Source organism: Geotrypetes seraphini, chromosome 5 (genome assembly GCF_902459505.1).
Source record: "Geotrypetes seraphini chromosome 5, aGeoSer1.1, whole genome shotgun sequence".
NCBI lineage: Eukaryota > Metazoa > Chordata > Amphibia > Gymnophiona > Dermophiidae > Geotrypetes > Geotrypetes seraphini.
The window spans coordinates 203,109,004-203,132,181 of NC_047088.1; the positions used below are offsets into that span (position 1 = coordinate 203,109,004).

General features: G+C 42.5%; 1 protein-coding gene across 8 annotated transcripts in view; it reads right to left on the reverse strand.

Moving 5' to 3' along the window:
• The window catches only part of UBR3 (ubiquitin protein ligase E3 component n-recognin 3), a 533,613-nt gene that overhangs the window by 218,407 nt on the left and 292,028 nt on the right, over window positions 1-23,178 (reverse strand). For 4 of the 8 annotated variants that reach the window (XM_033944451.1, XM_033944455.1, XM_033944452.1 and 1 more), the window contains exons 22-23: window positions 3,945-4,115; window positions 3,594-3,668 (exon numbers count right to left, since the gene is read on the reverse strand). The exons of 1 other annotated variant lie outside the window; for it this stretch is intronic. In XM_033944451.1, coding sequence (XP_033800342.1) covers window positions 3,594-3,668; window positions 3,945-4,115 — 246 coding nt within the window. The remainder of the gene's footprint in view (window positions 1-3,593; window positions 3,669-3,944; window positions 4,116-23,178) is intronic. 3 more of the 8 variants (XM_033944457.1, XM_033944456.1, XM_033944453.1) reach the window with 2 other exon arrangements.

Genomic DNA, 23,178 nt, shown 5'->3' on the forward strand with positions numbered 1-23,178 from the left:
TTATTCAGCAACCTTGATGGGCTCACCAAAAAGCTCTTTTCCCCAGGCATGGGATATTTGGTCAATCTATTTTGCAGATTGAGGTCTTATCAGAGAGTTTGAGCCAAGCTAGGCATCTCATAGCTGCTGACATTCTGGAAGACAGTTGAAAAGCATCAGAGTGTGATCTTGGAGGATACGTCGCAGTCTGTGTCAGAGTATGAACAGTTTGCTCTGAAGGAATGTATTGCTCAAAATCAGTCAACCATTTAACAAGTTGTTGAAGATACAAAGACATATAGAAAGTGTAATTAAGGATTCTGCTCAACAGCATAGAGCAGGGGTGCCCAAAAGGTCGATCACGATCAACCAGTAGATTGCAAAGGCAATGCAAGTTGATCATGGAGCCCATCCCGGGCTCCGTGATAGACTTACGTTTGCCTTCGCGTTCTACCTGCTTCCTGACGCGATAAACAGGATGCAGTAGCACTTGGCCGACCAGCCTTCCCCCCTCCCCCCGTCAATTCTGGTATGAAAATTTCCAGAGCTTTCTTAGCAATAACAGGGTACATTATCAATTGTTGACACCAAAACGTTGAGAGCGTTGTTGTTCTGAAGAGTTGCTGTTGAACCTGGCTCTGCTGAATTTCAATGATTTCATTGAGGTATTCATCATTGACATCTGTTGTCTCAACACTAAACATGAACGGCTGTCTCACCCATGCAGGATATGACTCTCTTGTAGGGAAGTATCCGTCGAGAGACTTTGCAAGCTCATCTAAGTGCGTGGCAATAGTTTGCTTCAGTTCCACGGGTACAGAAATGTCTCCGATTCCAGATACATCTTCGATCTTACTTACACAGTTGTCTAGCAGGGGAAAGTTTGCGAAGTTATCGTTTTCTGTTCATCGTTTCCATAATGGTAGCTTTTTTGGAAAAGCTTTCAGGTTTTCTTCCGCTTCGATGATGTTGACTTCACCACCCTGCATCTGCTTATTGAGATGATTGAGAGCTGCAAAGATATCAGCCATGTACGCTAAAATGAGAATGAACTCAGAATTTTTGAAGCAATCTGCATGACAATGTTGCTGCTCTTGCAAAAACAGAGCTAATTCCACAAGCATGGCAAAAACACGATTCAGCACCTGTTCCCGGGATAACCACCGAACGTTAGAATGGTACAGAAGTACCTCGAATTCAGATCCCATTTCTTTACACAGCTCCTTGAAGATGCGGTGCTTCAGAGCATTATTTCGCACATAGTTCACGCATTCCACAACAATTTTTAAAACTTCTGCCAGTTTTGGAGGCAAGGTTTTTGTTGCCAACGCATGCCTGTGCAGAATGCAATGTGTAACAATGATGTGTGGTGCATCGGCATTCACTAGCGCACCAAAACCGGACTTTCTTCCGAGCATGGCTGGAGCTCCGTCCGAACAAACTGCAGAAACCATATCCCATGAAAGATTGTTGTCTTTGAAGAAGTCATCCACAAGTTTCTTCACATCAGTTGCCTTAGTTGTTGTTGTAAGAGGCTTACAAAATAAAAAATCTTCCTTTATCACGTCGTCTTTCACATAGCGCACGAATACTGCAAGCTGGCTTAGATTGGAAACGTCTGTGGTCTCGTCGAGTTGAAGGCTCAATTTTGCCAGGCTTGAAATCAGATCTGCAACCACTTGAGCCAAGATGTCTTTGCTCATGTCCTCTATTCTGTTGCTGATTATGTCATTTGAAAGAGGAATTTCAGATAACTGAACTTCAGCCGCTTTTCCCAGCATGATATTCGCCATCTTCAACACAGCTGGTTTTATGAGTGTTTCACCAATGGTGTGTGGTTTGCCCTGCTTTGCGATCAGGTAAGCAACTTCGTACGATGCTGTGAGGATCGGTTTGTTGATGGGTACAAAGCCGAGAACAGGCAGAGTAGCCTTTTCATCGAATCTTGCTCTCTTTACCTTGAATTCAGCGAGCTTTGTATTCTTGTATTTTCCATCTCCATGCAGCTTAAGGAAGTGTTCCCTTAGTTTTGCCGGTGCTAAACTAGAATTACTCAACTTGGCATTGCAAATCATGCAATTAGGACACTGACTCCCATCACGTTCCGTTATACATGTGAATCCATATTGTACATATTCGTCCAACCACTTTCGTATTTTGCTCGACATAGTTAGTAAGGGATTAAAATATTAAGATAGGTATCACACCACGTACCATCACAACAGTTACAATTCGACTACTGTGCGCATCAAATCCCCTGCAGCACAGATAGGCCAAGCGATGTTGCGTGATCACCTGCAGCCAATTATGGACAAGCGGGGCGAATCATCACGAATCATAAGCGCTTCGGTCATGTTCAATCATCTATCAGTTAAATCACAAATTTTGATCAGGAATTGATTGATGTATATAAGGCGTTAGTTACAGATTGATAGATCAAGAAACCGAGTACACGATCAGTCTTGATCAAAATCACTGAATAACTGATAGATGATTGAACGTGACCGAAGCGCTATATGAGTCAGAGGTGTGTTTTGACCTCCGCCGAACCCGCGAGACTGACTCACCGAACCCCTGGGGTTCGGTCAAACCCAGGTTAAGAACCACTGCCTTAGACAGATCCTCTCCAAGCTCCTCTCAAGGTGCCAGATCCTCAAAAGGGATGACTATGTTCTGCGATACCTTGGATTTGGTGGATGTATGGTAGGTGTTATACCCTGGTGAATGGGACTTTACACATCTCACCCAAGTGCAATTCAGAATAGATTATTAGTTGATTTCTTCTTGTTTTCCAAAATGAAAAAAGCAGAAATCAGATTGCATAGTATATCAGATCATGCTTTGATAGAATGTATGTTGGATTGAAGGGGGGGAATCTATCATTGGAATTTCCACACCACCACTCCGCTTGTATTGGGATCCTCATTATAAAGACCATATTCTACAAAAATGGGCTATCTGGTTCGCTATAGAGAGCATGTGCATAACCAGGAGTTATATTGTGAGGCAGCAAAGGCGGTACTTCAAAAGGGAAAATTAAAACATATGTCAGCTTCAAGAAAAAAGAGTGGGACTAGGAAATTTTGAGGTTGGGAGCTCAGATATGAAAATTACATGTCCAATATGGTCAATATCTGACTTGTCTTCTGTGGTCATCTTTGTTGGCTATGCAGACGGCTTTAAATGAACTGTTGCTTGATAAATCACTCCAATACTACCAATATTAGCATGTGATGTCTTTGGTTTTCTTAAGCTACTTTGTTAAGTATTTCATCACTTAAAATAACATAAGAAAGTGGGATAGTAGGCCAAAATACTTTCAGTGGTAGCATCTGAATTATGGAATGCTCCTCTACAAGAACTACAGGGAGAAAAGTGAATTCTATGCTCTTTAAAGAGATGAAATTTGTTTTATTTGCTTGATGATCAATCTCTCTAAAGATTGATATTGGCCCCTGGGGAATTGGTGATGCTGGGAATTCTAACAGTTGCAGAAGATGTACATTATTTTGGTGCTTAATTATTGTGTAATTCATCTTGAAAATCAAACTTCAGAAATTAAAATCTGAATGACAGTGAAGGGTATTAAATGCAGAAACATAATATAAATCTACCTCTCTTTGGAGAGCTGTAGATCGTCTTGGGTTCTGGTAAGTTGGGGGGAAAAAGTAGATGAATGAAGAATACAACTAGAAAATAGCAGAGAAAATATTTAAAAGTTATCCTATCATCTTCCAGAGTTTTTAACATCTGGATTCCTATGAAAGACATTTATTCATTTTCATAACACAAAATTCAGTTTTTTCTATTTTAATTTAGCATGTAAATTTGTAAACTGCTTTGGCTTTTATTTAGCTAAACAGTATATGAAATGTTTTAATAAACATTTAAGAGATTAAAGCACAGGCTTAAAAAACAGCATTATGAGCAGATTAACCACAAAGGTGTGGCACCTTCTAACTTACTTGTGCAGAAGCTGAACTGTCAGAACTAGTACTTGCAGGAGGTTCTCGCTTCACTTCTGGGGCAGTCTCTGGTACCCTCACTCTAACGTAGTTAATAAGGTGGCGCATGTTACACACCAAGTTATTTCCCGGAAACCAACTGTCATGACAGTGTTCTTGTCCACCAGAACCCTTAAAAGTCATTGAAACTGAGTAAATATTAAGCTTTAAAACCAATATTAAGCTTCAATACCAACATCATTGAATTTTCATATGAAAAAGTTTGTTAAAATTCTCCCTGAAATAAATTTAAATAAGCCTGTGCATTTACTTTATCTCTCTGCAAGAATTCACACTTAGTCAACTATCTATAATAATAATATGCTAAGCGCGCATGCGCACTCTTGCCGCGTGTTCCCTGAGATCTGATCTGTTGGGATGTGCCATGGCCAGAGTGCGCATGTGCGCCCCGCGAGGGGAGGAGGGAGAGGGCTGGGGCTGTCCTGCTGGCAGCATGGCCCCGATCACCCTGCGCCCGCTCACCGCCCCACTTCCGAGCTCCGGAGTGAAGAAGCCGTGGTCCGGCCCAGCCCGCTGAGAGGGAGAGCGGCGCTGGCACCGGGGAGGGGGGACACACACGAGGGCTCTGCCGCCAGCTCAGCTCGGCTGCTCCATCTGTGCCGGGACTAACAGCAGCAGCCCCCAAAGCTCCTCACCAGCCTGTCCCGCCCCCTCGAGAAGGGCTGAAAAGCTGGCATCACGCGCTCTGCAATCAACTGCCGCTCGCCTACCCGTGCCAGGGTGATGTGCAGACGCGGAGGCTCCCGCAGTGTCCGTAAGCGGCGATGGCAGCGCTGCTGCTGGTGGTGCTGCTCCCGCTGCTGTGTGCAAGCGACACGCTGGAGCTGGACCCCACCTGTCGGAAGCGGCTCGACGAGATGGCGAACGGCAGCGGCTGACAGGAGGAGACAGAGGGGAGATGCTGGATTGATGGGAGATAGAGAGAAAGGAGATGCTGGACTGTTGGGGGGATAGACAGAGGGGAGATTCTGGTCTGGTGGAGGGGGAAAGGGAGGCCTACTGCTGGACAGGGGGAGCAGGAAGAGGTGCTGATGGACAGGGGGGAAAGGAAGGGAGGCCTACTGCTGGACAGGGGGAGCAGGAAGAGGTGCTGATGGACAGGGGGGGAAGGAAGGGAGGACTACTGCTGGACAGGGGGAGCAGAAAGAGGTGCTGATGGACAGGGAAGGGGAACGAAGGGAGGCCTACTGCTGGACAGGGGTAGCAGGAAGAGGTGCTGATGGACAGGGGGAGAAAAAAGGAAGGGATGCCTACTGCTGGGCAGGGGGATCAGGAAGAGGTGCAGATGGACAGGGGGGGGGAAAAGGAAGGGAGGCCTACTGCTGGACAGGGGTAGCAGGAAGAGGTGCTGATAGACAGGGGGGAGTTAAAACAGAGGGAGAAGGGCTGCTGCTGGATAAGGGGAGCAGTGAAGGGATGGTGGTGGACACAGGGGAGGTAAATGGAAGGGAAAATGGACAGGTGAAGCACCAAGGGGTGGTGGTGGACAGCCAAAAGAAAGACAGAAATACAGAAAGCGGCTAAGGAGACAGAGAGAGAAAGAAATAAAGACAGACACACACACATATATTCTAGCACCCATTAATGTAACGGGCTATAAAGCTAGTATACAATAATGGCCTTACTGAACTCATAAAAGAAGTTATGTCAAATTAGTTAAGTCAAAATTTCAAGTCCATATTAAAAAAATGGAACTAAAAGACATAGCCAAATGCTATAAACCTACTTAAATGTGTAAGAGTTTCATTACTATCTCTCATGTTTAACCCTCTATTGCCCTAAGTACAAAAACAGATTGTGAGCTCAGTGGCGACAGAGAACGTCTGTACACAGAATATGTAGACTGCTTTGGTTGTACCACAGAAAAGCAGTATATCAAGTCCATGACCCGTTACCCTTTAGTTAATAAAGTCTTTGGTTCTGCATAATTCTAGCACTGTATGTAATATGGAAGTATTATGTTTGTGGCAAAAACAGTCATGTGAAAAAATTAGGGCACTCCATGAAATATTCAATTCTTTCTTAAGAAATATTCACATATCAATGTCAAATTTTTTTTTTTAATATATTTATCTTTGGATAAGAAAGTGAGGTAATTGCAGGTAAACAACAAAAATTTCCTTGATTTACTCATGAAACAAAAGATATCCAAAAAAATGTGTATTCTAACTGAGGAATAAATGAGGACACCCTACACCCTAATACCTAGTGTTATTCCTTTTGGCTGAAATAAGTTCAGTGAGACGCTTCTTGTAGCCATCTACCAGTCTCTGACATCAGGCTGAGGAAAGTTTGGCCTACTCCTCAATGCAGAATTCTTTCAGCTGTGAGATGTTAGTGGGGTTTCTTGCATGTACAGCCTGTTTCAAATCACCCCACAGCATCTCAATGGGATTAAGATCAGGCTTTGACTCAGCCACTCTAGGACTCTCTATTTCTTAGTTTCTAGCCAGTCCTTGGTGGATTTACTGGTATGTTTTGGGTCATTGTCGTGTTACAGGGTCCAGTTCCGCTTAAGCTTTAATTTTCTTACAGATAGTTATCACATGTTCCTCAAGCACCCTCTGATACACGGTAGAATCAATGGTGGATTCTATAATGGTGAGCTGGCCAGGTCCTCCTGCAGCAAAGCATCCCCAAACCTTGACACTTCCACCTCTATGATTCTCAGTTGATATGAGGTTCTTTTCCTGGATTGCTGTATTTCGTGTACACCAAACATGTCCTCTTTTCTGGTGTCCAAATAATTTAATTTTAGACTCATCTGTTCATAGAACAATATTCCAGAAATTCTGGTGTTTGTCTACGTTCTCTAGCAAACTTCAGTCTGACCTTGATGTTTCTCTTAGAGAGCAAAGGTTTCCTCCTTGCACACCTCCCATGCAAGTTAAATTTGTGCAGTCTCTTTCTGATTGTAGAGGCATGGACTTTCACATCAACAGTAGCAAGCGCTTGCTGTAGGTCTCATAATGACATTTTAGAGCTTTTGGAGACTTCTTTTAGCATTTTGTGGTCTGCTCTGGAAGTCAACATGCTTGGATGGCCAGACCTGGGCAAGTTAGCAGTTGTTTGGAAAGTCCTCCACTTGTACACTTTTTCCGGACCATTGAATGGCTAATGTCAAATTCCTTCAAGATCTTTTTAAATCCCTTACCAGACTTATAAGCTGCTACAATATTCTTTCTGAAGGCTTCAGACAGCTCTTTTGATCTCACCCATGGTATTCACTCTCACCACAGCAGTCATAAGCACAAGAAACTAAATGGCTGATGTTTAAGTAGGGCAAACCTCTTTCAAAATGCAGAATAACAATATTCTAATCATGTGCACCTGTATGTGATTTGAGCCACATTAAGTGGGAGGATATGTAGGGGGGTGTCCTAATTTATTCCTCAGTTAGAATACACATTTTTGTGGATATCTTTTGTTTCATGAGTAAAACAAGGAAAATATTTGTTGTTTACCTGCAATTACATCACTTTCTTTTCCAGAGATAAATAAAAAAAAAGATTTGACATTGATATGTGAACATTTCTTAAGAAAGAACTGAATATTTCATGGGGTGTCCTAATTAATTTGGAGATTTTACTCTCTTGCCTACACTTTCTCACATCACCAATTTTCAAAAAACACAAGCAAACACAATTTTACAAATACTTCTGCCCAATTTAATTTTGCACAAAGAAAGAATACTAGATATCTTAACTGAAAGGGGATTGATGTGCATAATTATGTGACTTTACAGATATCAACAAACTACACATGGTTTTCCTGGATTTGGTAACTGAAAAGTCAGTATATACAAGAGACATAAGATCCCATTTTTATTGCATAGTTTTTCATGATTATCTCCAGTTCTATTACCATCTACAACATATTTAATTATAGTATAGTAAATACAGTAAGTCAACAGCGAAATTGACATTGAGGCTTGTTAACTTCAAAAATTTGTATTGTAAATAAACTTGCTTCATGTTAAACTGGACTTCTAGGCCACAGGAATAATGCTATTTGTGGGATAACCTGCCTTACTCTTCTAAGACAGGACTCAGCAACCTGCCATACCACGCTACCACAGGTTGCTGAATCCATGAGGAATCGAGGTATGGTAATCTCCCTTTCCCACACCTGAAGTCCCAGTGAGACTACTTCTAGCCATTTCCAAGAAGGAGCTGAACTGGGCAGGAGTGGCTGGGCCTCACTCCTGCCCGAAGACCCCCTACCCCTTGACAATCAATGTTATGTCACAGGTAGCTCCTGGGGGGGTGTAGGCAAGGCTGGACCCTCTCCATGCTGCAGGAAATTAACCCAGCAAAAAGCTGGGATTATTTTACCATGGTTTTTGGGCCCTAATGTGACTTGCAGTGTACACCACAAGTTGCATTAGGATATTTGTATCTCATTAATAACTAACCCACAGCAACTTAAATATTGCCACAGTATGTTAAGTCAGGTGGCAGCATTCAGACCCTTTAGGTTGTGTTAAGGGCTAAATAACACAAGTAAGGCCCTAAGATTCTAGATCAGGGGTCTCAAAGTCCCTCCTTGAGGGCCGCAATCCAGTCGGGTTTTCAGGATTTCCCCAATGAATATGCATGAGATCTATGTGCATGCACTGCTTTCAATGCATATTCATTAGGGAAATCCTGAAAACCCAACTGGATTGCAGCCCTCGAGGAGGGACTTTGAGATCCCTGTTCTAGATGAATCTCCTCCTTAGGGGCTTCACGCGCACTATCCACATTCCACAAACTTTTGAGTAACACCTCGTATAAGCCTTATTAAATATTAACTGAAAATGAGCACGAGTTAAATCCAAAATCTCTTCCTCTTACCCCCTATAATAGAAGAAATTTATTTTTCTATTTCACTGTTGAAATTCCTTATAAATCAACATCATGACATTAAAGGGGACATCATATAAGAGTTGAATTTTTTTTATTTTTAATGAATGTCAAGCTGCTGAAAACTATTGGAACTAATTATTTATTTTCTCTAATTAAAAGATAATGGTAATGGAAAAAGCTGGGTGACAGGATAAATAATCTCCAGTTACTATATAAATAATGCCACAAGCTGAGAGGTTTATTCAAAATAAATGATGCGATGCTCCTGGTTTTATTTCCAAACCAGACGACCACTATCATCCTGTCACAGGATTTCATTAATTGCAAAATGATTAACAAAATCCATATAAAAGAGTACTTTCCGAACTACTGAAACAAATGTATTATATTTCATTTTCTACCCATCCCCTGTCTTTCTTGCCTCTTCTCTACTGATGCTATTCCTTCTACTATCTCTATTCTTAGTTGCTAGTTTTATTGCTTTCCTGTCCCGATTGTAGTTCTTTTCATTCTTATAATTTTGCTACCAATACCCACCACCATACGACTTACTTCCCTCTACACCTCATACAACATAACAATTTTTAACAAACACCAACTACTCCTAGGAATATTGTACCTAATCTGCTTCAGAAGACAAATCCTCTCAAACCATTCACACTTATCCCCCTTGGCACAGACCAGCCAAACTAGCCAAATCAACAAACTTCCCCCAATTCCAAAAAAATCTTCCAGAACAAGGCCCACTTCTAATCCCAGTGATAAACACCACCCGCAAACCCTGCAAACCATACAGCAACAAGACTAATAACAGAAATCTAAAAAAACTAACATACGCTGAAATCCCAACCCCAACCAGCTACGATAACATCAAAGGATACTATCTGAATACCCGCTCCGTGAGAAACAAAGCACACATAATATACGACTGGATATCACAAACACAACCGGATTTTATGTTCCTGACAGAAACATGGCTGGTCTCTGACACAGATGCTATCATAAAAGAAATCCTACCACAGGGATACAAAATACTCCCACTAGCAAGAAGCTGGAAAAAAGGAGGTGGCCCAGAGATTATACTGAAAGAACCCTTTAACTACAGCAAGACAGATTCCAAAACTTCAGAAAACCTAGAAATACTAACTTGCAAAATCACTAATGCTCAATTAGAAGATTCCCTTACAACAACTCTATTCTATATCCCGCCTAAAAAGTGGTCAAGCGCCAGAGAAGAATTATTTGAATTCCTAACTGTTAACACCCTAAAAGGCCCGTTCAATCTACTACTAGGGGACATAAACATTCACTTAGAACAAAAGGGAAAGCCAGATGTAACCGAAATTACCAACTTCCTAATGTCACTCGACTTCCCTGTTCCAGACAAAGAGATAACCCATGAAAAAGGCCACAAACTTGACATAATTACCTTCTCTCAAAAAGAAATCCTAGACCCCAAAATACAATATCATACAGGATCCTGGGAAAAATGCATCTGGTCGGACCACTATATTTGCAATTTCCACTTACACTGGCAAAAACAGAATTCCGAACCGAAACACAAAAACAATAACCAGCCGAAGTACTATAAACCCAACTGAATTCTGGGCCCACTATGAGCTTCGCCCTACAACCAATGAAATACAGGAATTCCCCACAAGATGGAAAAAGTTCAGTAAAGAAATCTTAGACCAAATAGCTCCTTACCAAACATACAAAAAGAAAGATAGAGCACAAAATGAATGGTTTGACTCAGAATTACTAACCAATAAAGAGGAACTAAGAAAGCTGGAGAGAAACTAAGAAACAGATAAGACAACCTGGAAACAAAAAATGAAAACATACAAAAATATGCTAAGAGAAAAACGCACAAAAAATAGGTACGGATAAAATAAACAGCAAAGAATTGTTCAAACTAGTAAAAACACTAACAAACACAACAAGAATTCTGAAAAATGACAACGAGAGCACCCCATCTGCCCAAGCCCTAGCCAACTTTTTTAAAAACAAAATCACAGACCTAAAAACAACTCTACCCACACCCACAAACAATATCCTCCACTATCTCGAACCCCACGACCAAAATACTAGAGCAGATATGACCTGGGACCACTTCGAATTCCCAAACTGGCATCAATTCCTAAATTTATTCAACAAATACAGCAAATCAAACTTCCTACTAGATGAATGTCCCCCTAAAATCATGACAACTGCCACACCAGAATTCAAAATGGAACTATTCACTTGGCTAACAACGGCCCTTACAAACGGAACACTAAACAAAGACATGGGTCACATACTGATTACACTAATCCCCAAAGATCAGAAAACCTCTACAGCACTAAAATCCAACTACAGACCCATAGCAAGCATTCCCCTTTTCACGAAGCTTTCACAAAGGATTGGTCAACCTCCAACTGGTAAACTACCTAAACATCCTCAGCGAACATCAATCAGGTTTCAGGAAAGGATATAGCACAGAAACGGTCATAGCCTCCATACTAAACCACCTCTATGATCTCTTCAGCAAAGGCAAAAGCGCACTGATCCTGCAATTAGACCTCAGCACTGCGTTTGACCTTGTAGACCACAAAATCATGCTACTGTGCCTTGATGCAATGGGAATCTCGGGAAAGGTAAAGAAATGGTTCCAAGAATTCCTAACAAACAGATCCTACTGAGTAGCCAGCAATGGAAATCACTCCAACCCATGGAATAACCCGTTAGGGGTACCCCAAGGCTCCCCTCTATCGCCTACATTATTCAACATTTACATAGCATCCTTAAGTCACTGACTACAAAAATTAAACTTAAAACACTACATATACGCAGATAATATATCCATCCTAATCCCCTTAAATGACATCTCAACTGATATAGATATACATTTTATAACAAACATTGGACTTTTTTTTTTTTTTTTTTTTTTCCCTCATCCCATATTGTGTTTTCCTATTCATGTAAATTTCAATAGATAAAAACGATGTAACTTTTGCCTCCTTTCCTACCCAATCATGTTATTTTTGATCTTAAATGTATTGTATTGACTGTTTTTTTTTAAAAAAAAAATTTTTGATTATGTTTTGTACTGTCTGTAATAAGTCTAATTTGTCAAAATTATATGTGAAACCACCATCTGTGGCTTTTAGTATGTACATCGCCTAGATATCACGATAGGCGATTCATAAAATGCTAATAAACTTGAAACTTGAAACTTTCACACACAATGAGAGAAATCGAAAAATGGACCACCAACTTCAAACTGAAACTAAATACAGAGAAAACAAAAGTCTTCTTGGCAAGCCCCAACGACAAAATAACGAGAACATCATTAAAAATAAACAGCCACGAATATCCGATTTCCAAAACCATAAAAATTCTGGGTGTCACACTCGACACGCACTTGACCATGGCTGAACACACAAACTTAACAGTGAAGAAATGCTTTTATACACTATGGAAGCTAAAGACTATTAAAAAATATTTTGACACAACATCCTTCAGGTTACTGGTGCAATCGCTGATCCTGCACTACTGCAAGATCGTCAACCTGGGTATCCCACAAAAAACAATAAAAAAACTGAGATTAGTACAAAACACTGCAGTTCGCTTAATCTTCGGACTGCAAAAACAAGACCACATTAGCCCATATTACAAAAAACTGCACTGGCTACCAATGGAAGCGCAAATACAGTTCAAATTTGCATGCATCTGCTTCAAGCAAATCTGGGGCCTAGCACATTCCTACCTGCAAACACACTTTGCTCTACACAACCCCACACGAACAACCAGAAACAAAAACATCTTCGCCTATCCTAAAATTACTGGCTGCAAATACAAATCCTACCTTGACAGAACCTTCATGTTCCAAGCTAACAGACAACAATCCTGACTGGGATACTACATAAATAAAACCAGACAGACCTACAATACATTCCGAAAATCTATCAAAACCACTCTGTTTGACAAATTCATCACCTAAACAGACCAATCCGCGCTCTCTACGCTTTTTCCCCCTACAAACCCTAAGCAATCTTCAGGCAATTCCTACCCCCTCACTTCCCCCCCGCCCTTTAACCTCCCCCCTTACTTTCCCTCCCCCACAACCCTTTTCTTCTGTAACATTCCCCTAATACATTTGTAATTCGCTGAATGTCCAGCCTTCTTTTGATGTGAACCGCCTAGAAGTCGTCTGACTATGACAGTATAGAAAAATAAAGTTATTATTATTATGAACCATTCTGCTACTGTTTGTAAAAGGCGGTATATAAAAAGTAATAAACCATAAACCAACCACAAACCACTACATAATGAATGTATATTAATTTTTTACAGAAAGGATCTATACATAAGAACATAAGAATTGCCACTGCTGGGTCAGACCAGATTATGCCCAGCAGTCCACTCACGCAGTGGACCTTAGGTCAAAGACCAGTGCCCCGAGACTAGCCTTAACTGCATACGATCTGGTTCAGCAGGAACTTGTATAACTTTGTCTTGAATGCCTGGAGGGTGTTTTCCCCTACAACAGCCTCCGGAAGAGCGTTCCAGTTTTCCATCACTCTCTGGGTGAAGAAGAACTTCCTTAAGTTTGTAGGGAATCTATCCCCTTTTAACTGTAGAGAGTGCCCTCTCGTTCTCTCCACCTTAGAGAGGGTGAACAACCTGTCTTTATCTACTAAGTATATTCCCTTCATTATCTTGAACGTTTCGATCATGTCCCCTCTCAGTCTCCTCTTTTCAAGGGAGAAGAGGCCCAGTTTCTCTAATCTCTCACTGTACGGCAACTCCTCCAGCTCTTCTCTGGACCCTTTCGAGTAGCACTGTATCCTTCTTCATGTACGGCGACCAGTGCTGAACGCGGTACTCCATGCAAGGACGTACCATGGCCTGGTACAGCGGCATGATAACCCTCTCTGATCTGTTCGTGATCTCCTTCTTAATCATTCCTAGCATTCTGTTCGCCCTTTTTGCCGCCACCGCACATTGCGCGGATGGTTTCATCGACTTGTCGACTAGTACTCCCAAGTCTCTTTCCTGGGGGTCTCTCCAAGTACCGCACCGGACATCCTGTATTCGTGTATAAGATTTTTGTTACCAACATGCATCACTTTACACTTATCCACGTTAAACCTCATTTGCTATGTCGTGGTCCATTTCTCAAGAGTGTTTGTCACGTTGCAGGTCTTCGCAATCCTCCCGCGTCTTCACTACTCCGAATAACTTTGTATCATCTGCAAATTTAATCACCTCACTTGTTGTACCAATTTCCAGGTGGTTTATAAATATGTTGAAGAGTACAGGTCCGAGCACCAAACCCTGCGGCACTCCACTTGTGATGCTTTTCCAGTCCGAGCATCGTCCATTTACCCCCACTCTCCGTTTCCTATCCGCCAGCCAGTTTTTAATCCATGTGAGTATTTCACTCTTGATTCCATGGCTCACAATTTTTCAAAATAGTTGTTCATGCGGAACCATATCGAACGCCTTCTGAAAATCCAGATATACAATGTCGACCAGGTCACTCTTGTCTATCTGCCTGTTTATTCCCTTGAAGAAGTGCAGCAAGTTTATCAAGCAAGATCTTCCTTTGCTGAAGCTGTGCTGGCTGGTCCGCATCAGATCATGGCTGTCAAGGTGATCAATGACCAGTGCTGAACCTCTATCATCTTTCCCAGTACCGAGGTCAGACTCACCGGTCTGTAGTTTCCCGATCTCCCCTCGAACCTTTCTTGAAGATCGGCGTAACATTTGTCACCTTCCAGTCTTCCAGAATCCTTCTGATATTAATGATATATACAGTAGAATCTCAGTTATCTGGCACCCATGGGGATTGGTGGATGTTGGGTAAAGCACATTTACTTACCGTAACAAGTGTTATCTAGGGACAGAAGACATATATTCTCGCATGTGGGTGACTTTATCCACGGAGCCCTGGCATGGAAGGTTCCACATGCATCGCCACTTTAAGAACTTTAGAAAGTTTGCGACCTACCATCCCGCACATACGCGAGTGCCTTCCCACCCAATGTAGGTACATGGCTCCTCAGTTCAGATAGCCACTAAGAAGCCAACCAGGGGAGGTGGGTGGTTTGTGAGAATATCTGCCTGATGTCTCTGGATAACACCTGTTACGGTAAGTAACTGTGCTTTATCTCAGGACAAGCAGGCAGCATATTCTCACATGTGGGTGACCTCCAAGCTAACCAGAATGGGATGGTGGGAGTGTTGGCTTTTTAGGAAAATAAATTTTGTAATACTGTTTGGCCGAAGTGCCCATACCATCTGGAAAAAGATTCCAGACAGTAATGTGAGGTAAATATATGAACCAAGGACCAAGTAGCAGCTTTGCAAATTTCCTCAATAGGAGTACAGTGGAGGAAAGCTACTGAAGCTGCCATAGCTCAAACTTTATGGGCTGTGTCCCGACTCTCAAAGTGCAGCCCAGCCCGAGCGTAACAGAACAAAATGCACAAAGCCAACCAGTTGGATATCATTCTTTTGGAAACAGGATGCCCCAACTTGTTAGGATCCAAAGAGACAAAAAGTTGTGGGGATGATCTATGTGATTTAGTCCTTTGCAAATAATAATCTAATGCTCGTTTGCAGTAGATGTCTGCACGGGAACGGGGATCGCGGGGGTCATATGGGAATCCCCCCTAACCCACAGGACTCCCACGGGGACCCCCCCCTCTGGCCCACGGGACTCCCATGGGGACCCCTCTCCAGCCAATGGGACTCCCACGGGGATGGAAGGCTTTGGTATCAGGGTTCGTCCATATAATATAATGGGCACGTCAGCCTTAATAAAAGAGGGGGTTTATAAGTTAATTACCTGAACAGAAAACAAAAAAAGGGTTCCACCAAAGAGATTCCACAAGGAAAATAGCAGCGCAAACACAAAAGAAACTGTGGAATTGATCCTGTCAGAAGTAATTGCTGCTTTTTACGGGGACGGGTGGGGATGGAGGTAATTAATTCCTTGCGGGGATGGAGAGGATCCTGACAGGGAAGGGTGGGGACGGAGAGGATCCTGGCAGGGACAGGTGGGGACAGAGAGGATCCTGGCAGGGACGGGTGGGGACAGAGAGGATCCTGGCAGGGACGGGCGGTGATGGGTGGGATTTCTGTCCCCGTGCAACTCTCTAGTTTGCAGTCCAGAGTATGAAGAGCCGTTTCTCCCGAATGAGAATGAGGCTTGTGAAAAAATACTGGAAGCACAATCGATTGATTGAGATGAAATTTAGTGACAACCTTTGGTAAGAACTTTGGATGAGTGCGCAGCACAACTTTGTCATGGTGGAACACTGTAAATGGTGGATCCACTACTAAAGCTTGAAGTTCACTCACTCTTCTGGCAGAAGTGAGAGAGATGTTAAAGACAATCTTCCAAGTAAGGAATTTAAGATGAGCCGTAGACATTGATTCAAATGGAGGCTTCATTAACTTAGCAAGAACCACATTAAGATCCCATACCACTAGAGGTGGCCTGAGAGGTAGTTTTACATTGAATACAGTACTCCCCTGAAAGTCATGGGGGTTCCGTTCCAGGAACCCTCGCGAATTTTGAAAAACCACGAATACGGTTTTTAGGCAGGGGAGACAGAAGAGGGCATCTGGAGAGGCAGGAGAGGGCAGCCGGAGCGCCGGCGAGTGAAGGAAATCACTCGCTGTATGCTACGACCGCCTCTTCCTGTACTAAAGTCAGGCCTCACCAATCAGGAGCTGCTTTGACATGCAGCTCCTGATTGGTAAGGCCCGACTTTAGTACAGGAAGAGGCAGTCAGAGAATACAGCGAGTGATTTCCTTCACTCGCCGGCGCTCCGGCTGCCCTCTCCTGCCCGGTCATTCGCGGTCAGAAAATACTGCAAATGACCAGAACCTCCAACCACAAATTTGCGGGAAAGCACTGTAATCTCTTCATAAATCTAGAAATGAGAGAATGAGCAGTAAAAGGTTTACCATCTACTGGCTGATGAAAGGCAGTGATAGCACTCAGATGGACTCTAATACATGTAGATTTGAGTCCAGAGTCAGATAAATGGAGGAGATAATCCAAAATCAGGGAAACAGAGATGGATTTCGGGTCCTCATGACGAAGAAAACACCAAGCAGAAAAGCATGTCCACTTTTGCTGATAACACTGCTGAATGGCTGGTTTTCTGGAAACTTCCTTTTTTTTAAAGTCTTTATTCATTTTTAAAACTTTCAACAAGTGTAACATAAGATACAATCATTTTATACTTTAACACCACTTAAAATACCATCAAATATCCCTCTCCCCCCTTATATACAATTGTACTTAAGCATAATAAATCATAAAATATTCCCTCCCCCCTCCCCACCCTGGACGTGTATGAACAAAGGGAGAAAATATTCATTCTGTACAATATTTTGTTAATGGCTCCCAAACATCCCTAAATTTCTTAAAATGCCCCTGGCTGTATGGCTATTACCCGATCCATTTTAAAGATTTGGCATAACGAATTCCACCAAAAATTATAATGCAGCTGATCCAAATTGTTCCAATTTTTCATAATTTGCTGTATGGCAATCCCTGTCATGATGAGCAAAAGTTTATTATTAGAAGAAGAGATTTGACTCTTGGCTCTCATGGAAGTAGCAAATAATACAGTGTCATATGATAATGCTACCGGATTTTCCAGTAGATTATTCACTTGGCCTCAAATGGATTTCCAAAACTAAGTATCATTGGACAATAGAATAGTAAATGATCTCATGTCCCAGCTTCGAGATGACAGTGCCAGCATCTATTAGACTTAGAGCTATCTAATTTCTGTGAACGAAATGGGGTCCAAACTGCTCTATGTAACAAAACAAAACAAAACCCAAGTTTGTCTCATAGATGCCGCCGCCGTACATCTCATCCTCCAAGCCCAAATCCGTGGCCATTGAGATGCAGTAATTTGATGCTTTATCTCAATGCTCCAAATGTCATGCAGACCAGCCTTTGGTTTCTTATTCAAAAATCCAGATATTAATTTATACCACTGAGCAGCCTGGTGTCCCAGGAAGTCCACCTGAAAACATAAGACATAAGTTTTCTGGAAACTTCCAATATTAGTCTGACCTGCTGGCAGATGTAATGACTGAAGATTGGGGTGCAAAAGAGACCCTTGACTTTGCGTGAGAAGAGATGGGAAAATTTGCAGAGGTACTGGTTCCTTTATACTGAGTTGAAGTAGAAGGGAGAACCATGGTTGTCTGGGCCACTGAGGAGCTATCAGAATCATGGTGGCTGACTCATGCTTAAGTTTGACAAGCATCTTGAGAAGAGGAAAGGGTGGAAACGCATAAAGAAACTTGTTCATCCAATCCAGGAGAAATGCGTCTGCTTCCAGGCGATAGTTGGGTAGCTTGTGATTGTGGAGAGTCGCAAACAGATCTACTTGAGGAGTCCCCCACTGTGAGAATACGGCATGGAGAATTGCTAAGTTCAGAGTCCATTCGTGTGGTTGAAGAATGCGGCTGAGCTTGTCCACCAGAGAATTCTGCTCCCCTTGAATGCAAACAGCTTTGAGAAAGATGTTGCAAGGAATTGCTCAATTCCAAATCTTTTGAGCTTCCTGACAGAGAGAGATCCTGTGCCTCCTTGCTTGTTTACATAATACATTGCTACCTGATTGTCCATCCAGTCAAGAAGAACTTGATCTTGTATAAGATGATGAATAGCTTTGAGAGCACTGTAAATTGCTCCGAGTTCCAACAGATTTATATGATGATGACGATGCCTGGTGGTCCAAAGACCTTGAGTACCCAGGCCATCCAGATGTGCTCTCCAAGCATAAGTTGATGAAACCGTAGTCAGAATTTTCTGATGGGGAGGTGTTTGAGAAAGCAATCCTCCGGAGATTGCATCTACCACTGAAGAGATTGTCAAAGTGACAAAGTCACTGCAATAAGCTGTGAGAGTGAGTCGAGAGCCTGTGACCACCGAGATGCTAGGATACACTAGGAATCCTTAGGTTCAGTCTTGCAAAGGGAGTCACATGGACTGTTGATGCCATGTGTCCCAAAAAAAACCTTGCTGAGAGATTTTGAATCTGGGTAAGCTGATTGCAGAGTTAAATAAGTGCATCTTGATGCTGCTGAGGAAGAAACGCTCTGAGCTGAGTAGAGTCTAATAAGGCTCCGATGAACTGAAGCTTCTGAGATGGTTGAAGCTGAGATTTGGGAAAGTTGATTTCGAAACCCAAATTCTGGAGAAATAGAACAGTCTGCTCTGTCACTGAGAGCACAGTGTGACATGAGAGGTCCTTGATGAGCCAGTCCAGATACAGAAAATCTTGAAGACCCTTAGAACTCAAGGCTGCTGCCACAACTACCAAGCACTTGATAAACACTCTTTGAGAAGATGCCAGACCGAAAGGTAGGACTTTGTATTGGTAATGGTTCTGTGCCACTCGAAATTTGAGATATTTTCTGGAAGCTGGGTGAATTGAAATGTGAATGTAGGCTTCCTTCAGGTCCAGAGAGCATAGCCAATCATTGTGATTCAGAAGGAGATATAAAGTTGCTAGAGATAACATTCTGAATGTCTCCTTGACCAGAAATTTGTTGAGAGCTCTGAGATCCAATATCGATCAAACACCTCCTCTCTTTCTTTGTTATCAGAAAATAACGAGAGTAAAATCCCGTACTCAGTTATTCTGGAGGAACCTTTTCGATGGCATTGAGAAGAAGTAGATTTTCTATCTCCTGAAGCAAAGAGGGATGAATTGCCTTCAGGAGATTGGGAACAGACTCTCTTGGAGGATGGTCTGGATGTACAGTGAGAAAATGAAGGGAGTAACTTTCAGCCATAAACAAAAAAGGCTGCTCTAAAGGGCTAGTCGAGCATTTTAACACCTGTCCAGTCAAGGGAGAGGTTAAGTTTTGTGCTGCTGCTTCACCCAGATGTGCCACGCAGCATGTGGCACAAGGACACTCCTTCGGCACTAAGTTTGTGCAGTCCTGGCAAGAATTCACAATAGGAAAGCCCAAGGACTCCATCCCAAAAGGTTTTGAGGCAAAAATTGCAGTTTTGGAAGTGCAGGGAACTTTTGAGAAAAACGTTCGCTAAAAATCCAAGAACTTTGTGCCAATATTGCAATTTTTACCATACTTAAAGCCCAAAAATGGCAATTTTAGGATTTTTCAGGTGGGTGGGAACACATGGGTACATGCAGAAACCTTCAAAACTTTAATTTTCAAACCTCCAATTCACCTCACAGGCTGCGACAGCCTTACTCACTGTGACCTGTGCTGGAAATGTGTTGCAGCCTGCCTCAGCTCTCTTAAAGTAGTAGGTTAAAAAAAAATCACAGTTTCATACTGGGATGTTTCCTCGAAGCTGATCTTTGGGCTGCAAGTCAGATACTGTGCCTGGCCATATCTCTACCCAAGTGGACCAGCAGAAGTGCTACTGGGTTAGGTGAAGGTGGAAACAGCTGGCACCCTGCGAAATACCACTAAGCCCCCTATGGACACCTAACACCTGTTCTCAAGCCCCTGCTTAACAGAGGATAAGGGAAAAGTGGGGATGGCACCAAGTTCCAAGGAAACTAATGCAGGCTGGCCAACAGGTACCACCAGGGATCAGCCTGTCAGCTGCAGACCAGAGTCTGCTTCTTCTCTATGCAGGAAGAGCTGAAGAAATGTTCCAAGCACAAACAAATCCAGAAAAAGGGACAAAAATATCAAATAAAATAAGAAAAAAGGGAGAACAGAACACAAACGCTCCTTCAGCCACCAGTGCAGAAGGGAAATACTGCAGGTGGTGCTATAGCTCCCAGTGAAATACAGGCAAGTTACAGAAAAAATTCAGATTCCTTCTGCATATGGCACGTGGCCATTGGGATACAACCCACTTATCTAGAATATTCCACCTATTGCACTGGAAATGATCATTCAAGTCTGCAATATTTCCTAATTATATTACTGTAATAGAAACATAGAAACATAGAAACATGATGGCAAATAAAGGCCAAATGGCCCATCCAGTTTGCCCATCCGCAGTAACCATTATCTCTTCCTCCCTCTAACACAGGGGTGCCCACACTTTATGGGCTTGCGAGCTACTTTTATAATGACTAAGTCAAAATGATCTACCAACAATAAAAATTTTTTAAAAACACAAAGCACACTGAAAGGCAGAGAAAATGTTAATTATTCATATTCCGGGTTTTTTCAAAGAGGTCACGGCAGATGACTCTATGCAATGTCACCTCAGTAACAAAATACAAAAATAGACAAATATACCCCCTCCATTTTTACTAAACCACGATAGTAGATTTTAGCACAGGGAGTTACGCTGAATGCCTCGTACTGCTCTCAATGCTCGTAGGCTCCCTGTGCTAAAAAACGTTATTGCGGTTTAGTAAAAGGGAGACATAGTGCAAAATATAGACAGCAGATATAAATTCTCAAAACAGACACATTTTGATCACTAAATTGAAAATAAAATCATTTTTCCTACCTTTGTTGTTTGGTGATTTCATGAGTCTCTGGTTGCACTTTCTTCTTCTGACTGTGCATCCAATCTTTCTTCCTTTCTTTCAGCCTCATGTATGTTTCCTCTCCTCCAGACCTCATTCTCTCCCCCAACTTTTTCTTTCTGTCTCCCTGTTCCCCCTTCTTTCTGTCTCCCTGTCTGCCCCCTTTCTTTCTTTCTCCGTGCCCTCCCCCAAGCCACTCGGTTTGCTGCCACCGCCATCGGGGAACAACCCCCAAGCCACCGCCGTCCCAAGCTTTCCCTGCAGAAGCGTCGCGCTGACCAGCATTCCGCTCCCTGACGTCAATTCTGACGTAGGAGAGGAAGTTCCGGGCCAACAAGGCATTTCTCCCCATTCCATCCAGCCTGAGCCCCATCTCTCCTTGATCCAGCATTTCCTTTCTGTGTCTGTCAGAATTACCATTCCACCTATTTTCCAGCATCACTCTTCTTTGTGTCCATCTCACCTATATCCCTATCTCACCACTTTTTCAGAATCTTCATTTGTCTCTGTCCTTGTCTTTACCCCATGTTCACCATTTGCCCTTTCAATGTCTTTATCTCCCCCCCCCCACACACACTTTTTCAGCATTACTTCTATGTCTCTATTTCACCTCCTCTTCATGTCCCCTCTGTATCTCTATCCTTATTCAGTAGGTCCTGCTTATCCTTTCTCTTCTATCACGGAGCCCAGGGTGGGCTCTACGATCGACTCACGTTGCCTTCCTGAGCTACCGGTCGATCACGATCGACGTATTGGGCACCCCTGCTCTAACAGATCCCAAGTGCCTATCTCACCCTTTCTTGAAATTAGGCAAGTCTCGGTCTCCACCATCTCTTCTGGGAGACTATACCACGCATCTACCACCCTTTCTGTAAAAAAAAGTATTTCCTTAGATTACTCCTGAGCCTATCACCTCACCTTCATACTATGCCCTCTCATTCCAGAGCTTCCTTTCAAATGAAAGATACCCAATTCATGCACAATTACGCCACTTACATAAAACGTCTCTATCACATCTCCCCTTTCCTGCCTTTCCTCCAAAGTACACATATTGAGATCTTTAAGTCTGTCCCCATACATCTTATGATGAAGACCATGCACCATTTTAGTAGCCTTCCTCTGGACTGACTCCTTGCTTTTTTCTCTTTTTGAAGGTGTGATCTCCAGAATTGTACACAATATTCTAAATGAGATCTCACCAGAGTTTTATGCAGGGACATCAATACTTTATTTTTCCTACTGGCCCTACCTCTTCTTATGCACCCTAGCATCTTTCTAGCTTTCACCATCACTTTTTCAATCTGTTTGGCCATCTTAAGATAATCACATACAATCACACTCAAGCCCTGGTATGTCATGCACATAAGTTGTTCACACCCCCTAAACTGTACCGTTCCTTCAGGTTTTTGCAGCCCAAATGCATGACCTTGCACTTCTTAGCATTAAATTTTAGCTACCAAATTTCAGACCATTCTTCAAGCTTTGCTAGGTCTTTCTTCATGTTATTCACACCGTCCGGGATGTCTATTGCAGATTTTGGTATCATCCGCAAAGAGGCAAATCTTACCTGACAGCCCTTCAGCAATATTGCTTATAAAAATGTTAAAAACAACAGGCCCAAGAATAGAACCTTGAGGCACACAACTGGTAACATCCCTTTCCTCAGAGTGATTTCCATTGATCACTATCCTCTTGTCGTCTTCAACTCAACCAGTTTCTGACCCAGCCCGTCACTCTTGGGCCTATCTTGAGGGTACTGAGTTTATTTATTAGATATCTGTGTGTAACAATCAAATGCTTTGCTAAAATCTAAATACACCATATCTAGT